Below are 14093 nucleotides of genomic sequence, written 5' to 3' on the forward strand. Positions count from 1 at the left end.
AATCTATTAATATAACTCTTCATAGTAACAGGTATTTTTCAGTGCAAAGTTCCCTTAACACTCAAATGATAAACCATTACAACATTTTCTTTATAGACAAGAGATATTAAGTCCATCATTATCACTTATTTAACATTATTCATTAATCAATATAAGCAAAAGCAGTAACATAAAAATGAAGGAAAGAGGCAAAATCATTTCAAGATCTAAAGAAAATTTATTTTAAGGTACTGAGGACATTTTAAAAACGCCTTCATTTATTGGAAAAGCATGACTTCTTGAACAGAAAGACTCAGTATCAAAAGTATTTGATAAAAATTCATCATCTAGTAGAAAATAAAATGATCCACACTATGGGTAACCAACATATTTACAATATAACAAACACTGACATAAAATTATCAGATAATCAAAAGAAGACGTTTTCACATGGAGCCAAAAAAAGGAAATATTAATGCATTAGGAAAAAAAAAGAAAAGAAAAGAAAAAGAGACAGATAAAGAAAGAAAGAAACAAACAGGGGCACCTGGGTGGCTCAGTGGTTGAGCATCTGCCTTCCACTCAAGGTTGTGATCCTGGGGTCCAGGGATCAAGTCCCACATCGGGATCCCTGCATGGAGCCTGCTTCACTCCCTCTGCCTGTGTCTCTGCCTCTCTCTGTGTCTCTCCCATGAATAAATAAATAAAATTTTTCAAAAAATAAAAAGAAACACAAAAAATCTTCTATTCTAAGGTGTGCTCCTCACACCTTATGACAAGCATCTCAGCAACAGAAATTCTAGCCAAATACCATCCTTTGGAACCAAGGAAAACAACTATGGTACAGCTCAGGTGCAAATTCCAACCATATTTGGTACTTCATTATATGCTAAATATTCTCTCCCTATTTATCATGAAAAAAAAAATGAGATCAAATTCAAATTCATAGTATGATTTAAAACAGGCTATGGTCTGGGACGCCTGGGCGGCTCAGCGGTTTAGCGCCTGCCTTTGGCCCAGGGTGTGATCCTGAAGTCCTGGGATTGAGTCCCACATCGGGCTCCCTGCATGGAGCCTGCTTCTCCCTCTGCCTATGTCTGCCTCTCTCTCTCTCTCTCTGTCTCTCATGAATAAATAAAATCTTAATAAATAAATAAATAAATAAATAAAATCTAAAAAAAAAAAAAACAGGCTATGGTCTAATTACAGTATACTCAAAAGTGACTGCTATCTATTGACATAAGCTATGTTCATTCAGTGCCCTAGAGCAGTGAAATGACAACACATTTGCAGGTCACTGAGCCACAGGGGTGAGTACAGGGACTCTCAGTCCCCTCCCAGGGGTCCCAATACTTTAAGTGACTTGGTAGCAACAACAGCTGTGCTCAGAGACATCTTAAACACCTTAGAGCCCAAAAAGGCTTTCAGTATTACATAAAGATCAATAAAAATACAGGTATCAACTGCTTTAAAATGGTTAAGAAAAGCTTTGCAGATGTATTATTCACATGTGACCCAAAACAGTCAGTCATGTTGGAGGGCCAAGCAACTCACCACGGGCTGATCCTCATCAGTGGAATTGGGAAGCAGGTGAAGAACACAGTGCCTAGGAGGAAGGGTTTCCTCCCCCAAACATCAGACAGAGCACCTATGAGGGGGGCACTCAGAAAAGATAGCAGGCCCTGGAGAGGAAAGGAGAAGCAAAGGTCAAATTGACAATGTGATTGCCCAATCACTTGTAATTCTTACTTTCTAAATGCTCCCATTTATTTTACCGTCCCCAAAACAGAGTAATTTGAAGTATTAAATACAAACTGTCATTTAAAAACATTCTAATGAATTTCTAGTCATGCTGTTAGAAAAGGGAAAAAGAGGGATGAGCTTGTTTTTCAGGAGAAACCAGAGAGGGGGTATGAGCTGTGTCCACCTACAGGGACCCACGAGATGAACACACCAAGCACACAGGAAGAGGCCAGAAACTTAATACAGTTAAAAAAAATATGTGTAGCCCAAATCAACTGCTGCACTGAAGACCTCTCTTGTCCACCTGGCCCCTGACCCTGGTCCTCCCTACAATATGTGCTCCCCGTGATGAGCTGCAAACCTCTGCTCTCATCCCTTCTTTTCAAGCCCTGGAGTAGTCTCAGGGCGCCTGGGTGGCTCAGCTGGTTAAGGTCAAATTCTTGGTTTCTGCTTGGGTCATGACCTTGGGACCATGAGACTGAGTCCTGCATCAGGCTTTATGTTCAGTGCAGGGTTGTTTCTGATTCTCTCCCTCTTCCTCCCTCTCTGCTCCTCCCCTCCTTGGGCGCTCTCTGACTCTAAAATAATAATTTAAAAAAATCTTTAAAACCCTGCAGTGGTCTCCACTCTGCAGTCTAAATTTTTCAGCAGGTATTTATGGGTGAAATAATGAATGTCTCAACTTTGCTTTTATAAAAAATGGGTGGGGGAGAACTGAGATGAGACTAGAGTAGGAAAACGTTGATAAATAATGAAAGTGGGTGAGAAGTACATGGATGTTCATTATAGTTCCTACTGTTTATCTGCAATGGCTTCAGCAGTGCCTACAAAAAGGACCCTCCCAGATCTGGCACCTGACAACATGTCCTGTGCTCTGACTCTAGAGGCAGTTCTCTGAGCATATCACTCTCCTCTGTGCCAGTGGGCCTGCACTGTATCTCCACACACATCCCACAGGGGGCCTTGGTAGGTAAACCACCAGACATTCTTCACGACTCCAGGGGGAGAAGCACCTCCTCCTGTATCTATCTCTTAGCTCCCCACACTGGTTTTTGTGGGTGTGAGACAAACTCCTCCCACGTGGTACCTCTCTCTCCTGTCATTTCAACATTTGTTATTTGTCCATCTTCTATACAGAGACATGGGCAGAGGGAGAAGTATGCCCCCTGCAAGAAGCCCGATGTAGGACTTGATCCCAGGGCCTGGGATCATGCCCTGAGCCAAAGGCAGACACTCAACCACTGAGCCACCCAGGTGTCTCTGTATGCCATTTTTAAACAGAAGATCAGAAAGCCAACCATTAAAATTATATTTAAAATAATATAGTTTTTACAGAAAAAAATATTCTGTCTTCCAGATTATAGACATAAATGGTAATTAATCCATTAAAATATTATTTAAATCAAATTCTTCCTGACAGCAATAGATACTGAAAGTATCTTCTGGGACAACCTACTTTTTTACTAAGACACTAAAATACAATCCCACACAGCTGACCCCGGAAGAACACAAGGGTTGGGCACAAACACCCTCGACCTCATGCAGTCAGAGATACACGTAACTTCGACTCCCCCCAAAACTTAACTAAGAGCCTACTGCTACCGGGAAGCTTTATCAACAACAGCCAGTTCACAATATTTTAAAAGTTTTGGGATCCCTGGGTGGCGCAGCGGTTTGGCGCCTGCCTTTGGCCCAGGGCGCGATCCTGGAGACCCGGGATCGAATCCCACATCAGGCTCCCGGTGCATGGAGCCTGCTTCTCCCTCCGCCTGTGTCTCTGCCTTTCTCTCTCTCTCTGTGACTATCATAAATAAATAAAAAATTTAAAAAAAAATTAAAAAAAATATTTTAAAAGTTTTATGTATTTATACACTGTATTCTTAAAGTAAGCTAGAGAAAAGAAAGTGTTAAAATCATAAGGGATTTTTACATTTACATTTTTACATTTACAGTCTGTACTGCATTTATCAAAGACAAAACAAAACAAAAAGTCTTCATACAAGTGGACCATGTAGCTCAACCCTAGGTTTGTTCAAGGGTCAGCTGTACTTGCTCTTTGGAAAACGTGGATTTCTAAAATATCAAAGACTTCTCCTATCCTAGAGTGATTTCTTCACTGCTCCATCTGGCCCTACATCCTATTAGGCTTCATTATTAGAGCAGCACATTGAGGACACCTGTACCCTGATTGATGGGGCAAGCACTTTTCAGTCCAGAAGATAGGACATAATTTGCAAATGAGAACAAAACGTTTAAAAATTAGCACCAGGCAGACCTCAAAGCTCTTGTCCTTATCAGAAATATTGTGATTCTCATTACCCACAGTAGTTATGATCTATAAGGCTGCCACAAACACTGAGTTAGAGAATGTGGAACCACTCCTCCTTAGGGAAACACAGTGTTAATTTCCTGCAAGGCTCTGGTCACCCGTTTTCATTAACCAATCAATACACAACCATGATTTGTGTGTATTTCTGTTTAAAGACACTTTATTTAATATATATTGTTGACTTATGAATACTGAACTCTTGGCCAACAGCACCATGACTCATGCCTGTTTAGGCACTCAGGCTTATCTGACAGTATATTAAACAGAAAATGAGAAAGCCAAGCATGGTGCAGTCAGCACCATGACTCATGCCTGTTTAGGCACTCAGGCTTATCTGATAGTATATTTTCTCCATAAGGCATATCACAGACCTCTTGCACTTAGAGATACTAGTTAATACTACATGTGAGGACATTTTAAATAGCCAAATCACCAACAAAAGACACAAAGATGCACAAAATGTGGCACTAAATGGACTGCAAAAGGATACATGTACAGTATGGGACTTCAAGCAAGTAGACAGAAGTTGGACCTCAGCTACACTCCCCACCTCACCTAGGTGCATGAATGACACAAAAGCACTGTAATGATCTGAGGTTACAAATAAACTCAGTGAATAAGTGAATATGCAAATATAAATCCAAACATAATGAGGATCAACTGACACTATGCTATCATAGTCCAACCAGTACTAGAGACCACATGGTGTGTAGGAGTCGTGGTGTGGACAGCAAACTGCACCCATGGTTCACACAGTCACTGCAGTTAGTTAACTTCCCAGAGGACATGGGTGTTGAAGGTAACATAATTGGCCAGTACTTCTTTTTAAAAAGATTTTATTTATTTGACAGAGAGAGAGAGAGAGAAATCACAAGCAGGAGGAGCAGCAGAGGGAGAGGGAAAAGTAGACCCGACCCTCACTAAGCAGGGAGATTGACCCTGATCCCAGGACTCTGGGATCTTGGCCTGAGCTAATATCAAAAGTCAGATGCTTAACCAACTGAGCCACCCAAGTGCCTTGGCCAGTATTTCTGACATGACTTTTAAGCTCTAATTTGACACAGTAGCAGTTAAGAGTTTATTGTTCAATTAAATGCCATTATTCACTGAACATTTTAAAACATACAAAGAATGACAAATACAACTCACCTGAAACCAATATACGTGAACTTTACACTTTATATACCATCATAAAAGTTTTCTTAACCATCATAAAAGCTTTAAGCAATGTTTTCCTTAACATAAGCAGTTGGCAAACATTTCACTAATGTTTAAAATAGTTGGATTACTATTTTTAGAATTAAAAATGTTTTTCTTTCAAATAGTATAATTAACTTTGCAAATGAATGTGAGGGAGCAGTGGCTCCACTGAAGAATAGAGTACAAAGTCATTTTACATTTCTGATAATTTCAGTTTTCCATGAAAAGTTCACACACTGTGACAAACTCTCAGTATTCTTCAATAAACTATGAGGAACTTGCAACATGTAGACCTGGTTACCCCAAAATGAGATTTGTTCATTTTGATATTTTATATGGTAATTTACTAATAATGACCTTTATCTCATTTCTTAAAAGATCAAAGAGAAAATTATATACAAATGGAACTGTGTTTTTTTAATAAAGATTTTATTTTATTTTTTTAAGATTTTATTTATTTATTCATGATAGACATAGGGGGAGAGAGAGGCAGAGACACAACACAGGCAGAGGGAGAAGCAGGCACCATGCAGGGAGCCTGATGTGGGACTTGATCCCGGGTCTCCAGGATCACACCCCGGGCTGAAGGTGGCGCTAAACAGCTGCACCACCAGGGCTGCCGAAAGATTTTATTTACTCAAGAGAGATGCATACATAGCAAAGGGAGAAGCAGGCTCCCTTCCTGTGGGGAGCTTGATGCAGGACTTGATCCCAGGACCCCGGGATCACGACCTGAGCTAAAGGCAGACGCTCAACCACTGAGCCACCCAGGATTCCCTGGAACTGTGTTTTTATTTGTATAATTGACATGTACAAATATTTTCATCTATACTAACACAAGGTCCTCTCTGGGCTAGGGCCCACTGAGACCCTGCACAGTATAAAGCTTCCCTTCCCAGGGTATGCATCAATCAGCAAGAGGGCAAATGAGAAATGTGTCAATCAAAGTCTGGAAAAGTGAACCTGCAAAGCTGGAGAGGGGTCAAAGAACAGTTGGTGCCAGAGACTTCAAGGAAAGAACAATATGGGCAGGAGGGCTATGGTGTTTTGTTTTGAGATAAAGGAAAAGAAGTACGGAAGACTCATTAAAGGAAAGAAGAAACAAAAAGCAGATGAAAGTGAAATTAAATTGTTTTAATAAAAATATAAGTAAACAGATGTTTCCTTAATTTTAGAAGTAGTAGGGCTACTCCTTCAAATTCTAACTCCAAGAAAGCCCAGTGCATTTTAAAGTAATAACAATAACTTTGTAGCATCCACACACACCAAATTTTTCCACGCCTTTCCCATGCATGTCCTTACACTGTGAGGTAGGTGTTATTATGGTAAGCAGCTAGCCCAAGGCTCATAAGCAGCAGAGGCAGGAGTAAGCTCAGATGTGAGGTGGCTCCAGAATCTGAGCCCTAACCCTGAAGCCCACGATTCAAACCAATTATTAAAATAATCTGTTAACACTTTAGGGTCTCCAACCTAAAGCACATAAAGTACTAGTCTTTCCTACCTGTGGGCGCTCTTACACATTTTTATTATAAAGATTTATTTACTTATTTCAGAGAGCAAGAGCAGGAGGGGCAGAGGGAGGGGGACAGAGCTGAAACCAAGAGTTGGATGCTTAACTGACTGAGCCACCCAGGTGCCCCACAACTATTTTATTAAATGGATAAACTAGCAGTCTGTCATGAAAAGACTGTATTTAAAATTTATGAAGTTATTTTTAAAGTAGGTAGTCTGAAATTTTTATTTACAAATAAAAAGGATAGTCTTTTTAAGTTCTTGTCCCAACTAAGAATAATTCCCTGTAGGGACACCTGGGTGGCTCAGTGGTTGAGCATCTGCCTTTGGCTCAGGGCATGATCCTGGAATTCCGGGATCGACTCCCACATTGGGCTTCCTACAGGGAGCCTGCTTCCCTCTCTGCCTGTGTCCCTGCCTTCTCTCTCTCTCTCTCTCTCATGAATGAAGAAATAAAATCTTTAAAAAGAAAATTATTCCGTATGTATGTGGGCATGTGTTTGTGTAGGAAAACTATTCTGTACTTACTAATACCAAGGAGTAGCTTGAGGGAATGTTAGGTCACACTCTCAGGGTCATGACGTTGAGCCCTGCATCTGGCTCCACACTGTGAAGAGTCTGCTAGAGTTTCTCCCTCTCCCTCTACACCCTCACAGCCACCCAAATAAATAAATAAACCTTTTTCAAATAAAAAATCAGCCCAAAGTTTCTGTGTGTCCTTAATGCTAAGCTACTATGCTAAACATTGCTCGATGATTTAATTCATTTAAGTAGCAGAATGAGACAGCTGAGCAAGTCCTGGGACTACAGAAACTTGACCCCTGGAAGAGCATCCTGGCAGAGGGTTTACATGACATTTCCCTCATTGGAGCTGATGGTCCATTCTAGACTGAGAAGCAGCACATCTGCATGTGAACCTCTGTGGCTACCCCATTAACTGGCCCTCTGGGTCTTCTACTTTCTCCCTTTTCCCAAGCCTTCATGGTGATGTCAAAGCTAGAAAAGATTATAACTTCCTGCTTTAGAGCCACCCACTGCATACTGATCAGTCTAGGTGTAATCCAGCCTTGGACACATGACTTGCTGAGTTTGGGACACTGATTAAAGATGTCTAATTTTGTAATAAATATAAAACATGCTAAAGAAAATAGTTTCGGGAAGTTACAAGGCAGACACTGGGTCATCAGACCAATTGGTCTTAATGATGCAAATGATTATGGTGACTCCACCAGCTATTAACCAGCAGTCATAACTAGATTTTATCTGCCAAGTCACACCATGGCATCTCAGTCTGGTGTTACTTTTTTTTTTTTTTTTTTGGTGTTACATTTTTTACAAAGTGTAGCTAAAACTACTATGAAAGTTAGTTTTAGGTGTCCCCTTGGCTAGGCTATAGTACCCAGTTACTTAATCAAGTGCTAGAGTGGGTGTTCCTGTGAAGGTATTTTGTTTTAGTCTGTTTTAAAGTAAAGGGCATTACTCTCAATAATATGGGAGGGGGCTCATCCTATTAGTTGATGGTCTAAGATGAAAATCTGAGGTTTCCAGAAGAAAAAGTTCTGCCTGCCATACATATTTCAGACTTGCCAGCCCCAAAATCATGTGAAGTCTATTTCTTAAATCTTTTAATATATATTATTTATATTATTAATCTTTTAATACTAGTGAAAAGAAAAAACATGAAAACTAATATTTACCAATATTTATTTACACTGTAATTTAAAACCTTAAGAAATAAAGTATATTTCCTTATAAAAAATGTATCAAGGGACACCTGGGTGGCTCAGTGGTCTGGCACCTGCTTTCGGCCCAGGGCGTGATCCCGGAGTCCTGGGATCAAGTGCCATATCAGGCTCCCTGCATGGAGCCTGCTTCTCCCTCTGCTTGTGTCTCTGCCTCTCTCTCTCTCTCTCTCTCTCTATGTCTCTCATGAATAAATAAATAAAATCTTTAAAAAAAAAAACTTATCAAGAGTCATTTAAACAGTGCTTGACTTCCTACTAAGCCATATTACTAATGACATGCAGTGAGGATCTATCTTCTGTACATTGGCAAATTGTCAGACCTCTTTCTAAATCTGAATCAATTTCCAACATTTTGTCCTTTGTGTTTTCAATGTCATGAAATACCATCCCTACAATTCCTTTAATGTGAAGCCTTCTGCTGACTTCACTTCCTCTGGGACATCTTCCTCATCACACTGTTCTTCTTTACACTGATGAGTTTATCTTTACTAAATTCTGCTGGCTGTACGCCTCAACCAGCTTATTTCTTCTATAACTATGCAGAGGTTCTATTTGATCTCACTTCTAGCATTATCAGTAATTACTTCTCACTGCACTTCCAACCTTATTGGCTGAGTTCCTTTTCAATAATCCATTTCTGTCAACTGTCATATGGGTTTATCACTGGAGACAAGGAGGCAACACAGCTACATGCTTTGCTGTCTGTGCAGGAACGAAGAGATACACAGTGATGAGTCACCAACATTTTGAAGTACCATGAATGGTTACTGATCATGAGGTTCATCTTATTTTTGTAGTGTTCTGTGGACAGATGAGCCAGCAGCAGTTCATACTTTATGCAGTTACTCACAGTTAATACACCATGGTAACAGAGATTTGAACTATAATGTTGCAGGGGGCTGGTATTTTTTACCTGAACTTGAATAACTCCAATTTGTGCACACTGGAATGTGCAAAAAGAGGGCTGCCTATACTTCATATAGTTTTTAATGTCATGGAGAAATTACTATGATATAATTAGTGATTGCTGATGGATACAAGAACAAAATTACAGTCTCTGTGTAAACTGGATCTTGACTATTTAAAAATGCATAGAAAAAGACTGGAAAGGGACGCCTGGGTGGCTCAGCAGTTGAGCGTCTACCTTCGGCTCAAGAGGCATGATCTCGATTCCAGGATCAAGTCCCACATCAGGCTCCCTGTGAGGAGCCTGCTTCTCCCTCTGCCTGCGTCTCTGCCTCTCTCTCATGAATAGATAAATAAAGCCTTAAAAAAGAAAAAGACTGGAAAGAAATATTAAATCAATATTTACTGCGCATTGTCATTTGCCAAGAACTGTTCTAGGTGCTGAGGATAACAGTAAGCAAAGCAGACAGAAATTCATGCCTTCAAGAAGGTTCCAGTCTAAAAGAGAAAGGTTGAGAAGGACACACAATAACAACACAAAGCAAAATATATAGCATGTCAGAGGTGAAATTATAATGCTTCTGGAGAAAAAGCAGAGTAGGGGGAATGAGGTGATGAGAACAGGCTACATTATTCAAGACAGTAGTCAGTAAAGGCTTCACTAAAAAATGACATCTGGTAAAGAGCTAAGGGTTAGGGAATGAGGCCAGTATTTGGGGGAAAGCAAGCAGAAGAAAAACAGAACCTGCAAAGCCCTCAAGCAAGCACAGACTAAGGAAGCTTTGCTTGGGGCAAGGTCAGAAGAGAGTATAGAAGAGACCAGGGATGATGCCAGAGTAGAAAATGGAGCAGAGATGGAATTGGTTAAGAATGCCACAAGCAGAGGATCCCTGGGTGGCTCAGCGGTTTAGTGCCTGCCTTTGGCCCATGGCATGAACCTGGAGTCCCAGGATTCAGTCTCACAACAGGCTTTCTGCACAGAGCCTGCTTCTCCCTCTGCCTGTCTCTGCCTCTGTGTGTGTGTCTTTCATGAATAAATAAATAAAATCTTTAAAAAAAAAAAAAAAAAAGAATGCCACAAGCAGGGGTTTGCTTGGGGGGCTCAGTTGGTTAAGCATCTGCCTTTGTCATGAACCCAGGGACCTGGGATGGAGCCCCCCATCAGGCTCCCTGCTCAGCAGGGAGTCTGCTCCTCCCTCTCCTGGCTTGTGCTTGCTTGTGCTCTCTCTCACTATCTCTGTGTATGTGTCTGTCTTTATCTCTCTCTCTCTCAAAAAAAAAAAAAAAAAAAAAAAGCCACAAGCAGATTGTAGTTATCAGGATCTCTACTTTCTGAAAGGAGACCAGGGAGTATTTTCATCATAGATCTATTTTCAAAGTACAACCAAAAAATCTGCTGCTGGAATGGGTTTGGAAAAAGAAAGGAGTCAAGACCGACTCCAGGGATTTTGGTCTGAATGAGAATGACATGACCAGTAACTGAAATGAAGAAGGCTTATGAGCAGGTCAGGCTGGAGAGGAAGATCAGGAACTTAGTTTTGGTGTAATAACTTTGAGATGTTTATAAGACAAGGAAAGAGAGTGTCAATAAGGCAACTGGGTACGCAAGTCTGGAGTTCTGAGCTAAGGTCTAGGAAGATATCTATTTGAGAGTTGAAAAGTGGTTAAGTCTGATAATGTCATCCAGGGAGTGAGTGTAGAGATAGAGGAAACTGTTGTCCAAGGCTTGAGCCACCCATATCTCCAAAGTCTGTGGGATAAGGAACACATATGACTTGTCAGAAAGAGAGTTAAGAAAGATGTTAATTTGAAAACATAATTAAAACCATCAAAATATCAAGTGATCTAGCAATTCTAGTGCTCCTTGGTGTATTCCTAGGGTGAAGTGAAAACACAGAGCCACATGAAAACTTGTATACAAATGTTCACAGCAGTATTGTTATTCAGGCCAAGAAGTGGAAGCAATTCAAATGTTCATCACTAACAGATGAACTATGTATGTTCATACAATAGAATATTATTTGGCTATAAAAAGAATGAAGTACTAACATGTGCTACAACACAGGTGGGCCTGAATGACACCATGGAAGTGAAAGAGGGCAGTCACAAAGACCATTTTAGAGTATGATTCCATTCGTTTTTTTAAAAAGTGTTTTTGAGATTTTATTTATTTGAGAGAGAGAGAAAGCAAAGGCAGGAGCAGAAGCAGGACAAGCTGAGCATAGAGCCTAACATGGAGCTCGATCTTAGGCCTTCACTATCACGACGTGAGCCGAAATCAAAGTTGGATGCTTAACTGAGTCACCCGGGCTCCCCGTATGGTTCTATTTATGATGTTAGAACACGCAAATCTAAGAGGCAGAAAAGTAGATCTGTGCTTGCTTGCAGCTGAAGAGGATGGGGGCAAATGAGTGACTGCTAATGGGTATAGGAGTTCTTTTAGGGGTGATGAAAATATTCTAAAATTGTGTGCTGATGGCTATACAAGTCTGTAAACACAATAAACTCACTGAATGTATACTTTTAATTGCATGGTTGACTTGCATGGTATGTGTATTTTCCCTGAATAAAGATGCTAGAGAAAAACCTAAAATTGGAGAATTCACAGTCTATTTTCTCTTGTATCCTTTAGTGGTGCTCACCGTAAACATAAACTTTTTCACCCATGTATTACGACAGTACACTTACAAGGTACAAGTTAACTGTGGAAAATCTAGAAAGAAAGAACATAAAGAAGAAAATGGCAGATCATCCATAAATCCACATGCTTTCACACTTCAGGTGACTTCGTTTTAGTCACGTTACCCCACTGCTTACCATATGTATTTTGGTAAAAACAAAACCAAAACCATACTATAGTTTTACAACCTTTTTGGCTCACACATTATGTGGTGTTATTTAGAAATGCTTTCTTCCTGTACCAGGATTACATCATATGGCTGTGCCACAAAGTACTTCTTCTAAGTTTAAGGCATTTTTGCTTCCATATTTACTACTACTAACAGCCCTTTAACTAAACTTCTGAATACATGATTAGAGCAATTTTCTAGAAACTGACTTGCTTTGTTAAAATAAGTGAATGTTTTGAGGTTCTTTAAACACTGCCTTCCAACAAACATTATATGGCCTCATTCATTTGGAGAATATAAAAAATAGTGAAAGGGATTAAAGGGGAAAAGAGAGAAAATGAGTGGGAAATATCGGAGAGGGTGACAGAACATGAGAGACTCCTAACTCTGGGAAACGAACAAGGGGCAGTGGAAGGGGAGGTGGGCTGGGGGTTGGGGTGACTGGGTGAAGGACACTGAGGGGGGCACTTGATGGGATGAGCACTGGGTGTTATACTATATGTTGGCAAATCGAACTCCAACAAAAATATATATATACAAAAAAATAAAAATAATAATAAATGAAAAAAAAAAAACACTGCCTTTCAGGAAAGCTACACCAATGTATCCTCTTATCAACATGTATGGGGAACTAATTTACCACAAAGTCAACTAGTTACTGTCAGTTGAAATTTTCTACCAATATCTATGTGAAAATATAATCTCATTTCATTTGGGATTCATTGCTTACTAGTAAAAAAACTATTTTTACACTGACATCTTTTGTAAACTCCTAGCTTATATCCTTCCTTGCCCTTCTGGGATATCAATCATTTTCCCATGTTTACTTTGAGAGCACTTTTATATAGTCCTCCTATTATACATATTGCAAATAACATTTTGTCATTTTTCTTAATTTTTATGATGGTGATTTTGACCTTACCAATGTTAAAATACTGATATAAAAGACTCAATCTTTTCCTTTATAAATTCTTTTTTTAAAAAAAGGAAATCTTTTCCCAAATTGGTAAGAAAATGGTCACCAGGGGATCCCTGGGTGGCGCAGCGGTTTGGCGCCTGCCTTTGGCCCAGGGCACGATCCTGGAGACCCGGGATCGAATCCCACATCGGGCTCCTGGTGCATGGAGCCTGCTTCTCCCTCTGCCTGTGTCTCTGCCTCTCTCTCTCTGTGACTATCATAAATAAAAAAAAAAAAAAAAAAAAAAAAATATTTAATAAAAAAAGAAAATGGTCACCAAAATTTTCTTCTAATAGTTTTTGTTTTTTACATATTTCTCTTTGCAACATTTTACTTGGCTCATGAAGGTATTGTGCTTATTGTGCTAACAGCTTTACATATACTAGCTCATTTTATCTGTATAATCACTTTGTTAGATCTTTTATCTTTTTATAAGATTTTTATTTAGAGAGTGCATGAGCGCATGCATGCAAGGAGAGAGGAAGAGAAATCTCAAGCGGATCCCTGGGTGACTCAGCGGTTAGCGCTTGCCTTCAGCCCAGGGTGTGATCCTGGAGACCCGGAATCGAGTCCCACGTCAGGCTCTCTGCATGGAGCCTGCTTCTCCCTCTACCTGTGTCTCTGCCTCTCTTTCTCCCTGTGTCTCTCATGAATAAATAAATAAAATCTTTAAAAAAAAGAATAAAAAGCCATTTTAGGGGCACCCACGTGGCTCAGTTCATTAAATGTCCAACTCTTGATTTCAGCTGAGGTCATGATCTTTGGGTAGTCATATCGAGCTCCTAGTTGGGCTCAGCTGGGAGTCTGCTGAAGAGTCTCTCTCTCCCTCCTTCTGCCCCTCCCCCCAGCTCATGCTTGCTCTCTGAAATTAA

At 40.1% G+C, this 14093-nt stretch overlaps 1 protein-coding gene across 2 annotated transcripts in view; it reads right to left on the reverse strand.

Moving 5' to 3' along the window:
• The window catches only part of MFSD14B (major facilitator superfamily domain containing 14B), a 72059-nt gene that overhangs the window by 16079 nt on the left and 41887 nt on the right, over positions 1-14093 (reverse strand). For both annotated transcript variants that reach the window (XM_041736781.1, XM_041736774.1), the window contains one exon: positions 1534-1661. In XM_041736781.1, the coding sequence (XP_041592715.1) occupies positions 1534-1661 (128 nt within the window). The remainder of the gene's footprint in view (positions 1-1533; positions 1662-14093) is intronic.

This window comes from Vulpes lagopus, chromosome 2 (genome assembly GCF_018345385.1).
Source record: "Vulpes lagopus strain Blue_001 chromosome 2, ASM1834538v1, whole genome shotgun sequence".
Classification (NCBI taxonomy): domain Eukaryota; kingdom Metazoa; phylum Chordata; class Mammalia; order Carnivora; family Canidae; genus Vulpes; species Vulpes lagopus.